Raw genomic sequence first — 3011 nt, 5'->3', positions numbered from 1 at the left:
AAGGTCAAGGATGACACAGATTCCACAGATAAAGCATTAATCCAGTAGTCAGATGTCAGATTAATTCTCAACTGTATGAAATACTTCCATAATACTAGTTGAGATATACAACAGGCAAAATTAGTCTTCCTATTGGTCTCCATTTTTATTTAATTCAAAGAACAAGGGAGTGCTAATACACCAGTTAAATAATTTCAAATGAAAAATTCATCCCCACCCACAAACAAATGTAACTGTGGGGAAAATGAAAGGCAATCATAACTACATAATCCTTTTGATTAAGTTTCCCCAAACAGAAGTCTGTTGACCATTCTTCTAAGATTAGAGGTTTTGTTAGAATCAAACCTTGTTTCATCTTTTTCAAAAGATAGCTTTTTCCTTTTCCTCACAATTACAGTATAAATTCTGAGTTCTCCAGTGTCTACCAGAGAAAGAACAACAACAACAAAAACGGAGCAACATTAGGAAGCTTATTATCAATTCATTAAAAATTATTTAATGGGATATTTCAGTGATATTCAGAAATGTAACATAAATCTAAGAAATTCTAAATTTGCTAGTTGAAAATTTCTGCTAAAGAGACTATATATGCTGGATTATTCTACCACAGTACCATACTACCTGCTGAGTTAACTGCACTATTTGAGTTGTCCCAGGCTTGTCGTGACATGTGGGAATCCGGACCTGAAAAAGAAGAAAATAACTCTGGCTACAAAAGAATGACCTTTTTTAATACAGTAATTTGTGAGTGACAGTACAAGAAGGGATCAGAAGCACTCAGTCTATCCTGAAGCTGAAAGGTATACTCAGCAATGCCTAAAAAGCTGTGAAAGCAAAACACTTTTGTAAGATTCAAAATAAAAGTTGTATTTATTTTCAGTCACAGCAGAAGGTAAGTGAACCAAGGTCTCCACATTCCCACACATAGAAATCACTAACCCACTGAGAAGCAAACGTGCTGAAAACCAGAAAAGGACATCAACTACATACCGTTCCTGCTTATTGTTCCAGTCTTTGCTTCATTAATATACACACACCCAAACACACCCTCTCAGGCTTGCCAAACTACGGGATATATCTCACAGGGAACCATGAGAACTCTCAACCCAGAGCAACTTTTGATTATTTAGGAGGGGGGGAAAAACAGAACAGAAACGAGGACATCTGAAGAGAGAACATCGCCAAAAATAAGCCCAACTTGAAAATGAATGGCAAAAGCACTTAGAGCACATTTATACAAACTCTGAGAACAAAATGTTAACTCATTATATTAAAAACAAAAACCACACAGCTTAATAGAGAACAATACCCAGATGCTATTAAAAAGATTTCATAAGACTGAGAATCAATGGCTTTCCTAATTTCTTTTAAAGTTTACTAACTCATACTCAATTCTACACGTGCTCTGCAATACCATCCATCTCTGGAGGACCATGAAGCTGTACAATTCTAGGAGGTGGCATTCACATTTACAAGTATTATTAAGAATAACACCACCATCCTCACACTCTACAGGATGAAAACAGACTGGTGCCCTGTGGAGTTGTGTGACAAACAGTTGTGTGGTACCTCTGTAATTCCTTACACCAAGGACAAAGAAGTGAAAGCTGCAAAGCGACTGAACGTTATTAGGGAGTTAAAAAGCAAAATGCGTACGTGAACTTCCTACAGTTCTTTAAAAAAAGAGACAAATGAAATACAAGCTATCATTACCTTCATTACTACCCCCATAATAGGCAGGTATAATGTTTTCCCTGGCACTGGTGCAGGCCATCGATCAACATCATTACAAGCTGAAAATATAGTAAAATATTTCTTTAGTATAAGTGGAAATACTAAAATATTAACAATGGAACATTAGAAATTAGAACTCCACTTTTTGCTTTCTATATGGCAGAAAAAATACACTTGGAAGGATGGAAGATAAATGGCAAAAGAACTGAAATAACTTTTATTTCACAAGATACACACCAATGTTCTAGGATACAAACTGGCTAACATATGCTTTGAAATGAATAGGTTTTAAAAGAAGTTTTCTTATTTATTACTACTAAAATCAGCTACAAAGCACACAACCTAGAGGAAGTCTTCTTTCTGTATCAAGTGACATAGGATTTCTGTTTAATAGTACTCTAAGTATCGGAATTGGCAACTCAATATTTGTTTCATTATTATCCAAAAAATAAGCATCATCTGTATTTCAAAAGGAGATAATAAAAGATAGGGTCTGTGTTGTTTGTAGGTAAATACGCCAGAAGCATAGTTTGATATCTCTCCATCAGATAACCCTCAAAATTCTTAACTGATCTTTTTTCACTTATTTCCAGTAAAAATTTTAAAACTCCTTTATAGAGGAACATAACTCATACAATATTTAACTTACCTGCTTCCAAATAAGGTTCATTCTTCTCAAAATACTCTGGTGCTATCTGCTTGAGCACAGTGTGAAAAAAATGAATATAAGGTAGCTTGCTGATTAAAACCAAGGACTGCAAGGGAAAAAAAAACAACAGTGTTTAATTTCCTTATGACTATAATTTAAGTTTGTCATTTCTTATGTAACCAATTACTAACAAGCCAAATTCAGCAAAAAGTGTGGATTTGAAAATAAAAAGGCTTTGACAGTAGATAGTTAAAAGGAATGTAAAACTAGAATGGCAGAACACTGAAGTTTAACCTTATTACTACATTTTAAGAGCATAAAGACATAGTCACAGATTTTCCTGCTCTCCAGGAAAAAGAATTTCCTATAAACAAATCAGTATCGTGGATAATTTCAAAGCCTAGCTACTATTTTTGTCAGCAAAGCAATATTAGGAATTAGCCAGATAAACTCTTCCTAATAAAGAAAATGCAAATGATGATGCTTTTTCAAACTAAAACCTATGGCTGTTATATTTTAGGGTTCAATGGCTTTAACCACATTCTTAAAAGTTGTCACTTTATAGTCTGTGATCACTTCAGATATAGAATATGCTGATTTTTTAAAAAATCTATTTTTCTTGAAAATT

The 3011-nt window shown here is 33.9% G+C and overlaps 1 protein-coding gene across 1 annotated transcript in view; it reads right to left on the bottom strand.

Moving 5' to 3' along the window:
- The window catches only part of DENND6A (DENN/MADD domain containing 6A), an 86226-nt gene that overhangs the window by 19148 nt on the left and 64067 nt on the right, over nt 1–3011 (bottom strand). The window contains 3 exon segments of the mRNA XM_010851929.1: nt 614–684; nt 1714–1793; nt 2384–2489. Of these exon segments, the coding sequence (XP_010850231.1) occupies nt 614–684; nt 1714–1793; nt 2384–2489 (257 nt within the window).

The sequence above is a fragment of the Bison bison genome, unplaced genomic scaffold, assembly GCF_000754665.1.
Source record: "Bison bison bison isolate TAMUID 2011002044 unplaced genomic scaffold, Bison_UMD1.0 scf7180017864304, whole genome shotgun sequence".
NCBI classification, from domain to species: Eukaryota; Metazoa; Chordata; class Mammalia; order Artiodactyla; family Bovidae; genus Bison; species Bison bison.
Note: the sequence above shows the minus strand (reverse complement) of the source record. Positions and strands in the feature narration are given on the sequence as shown.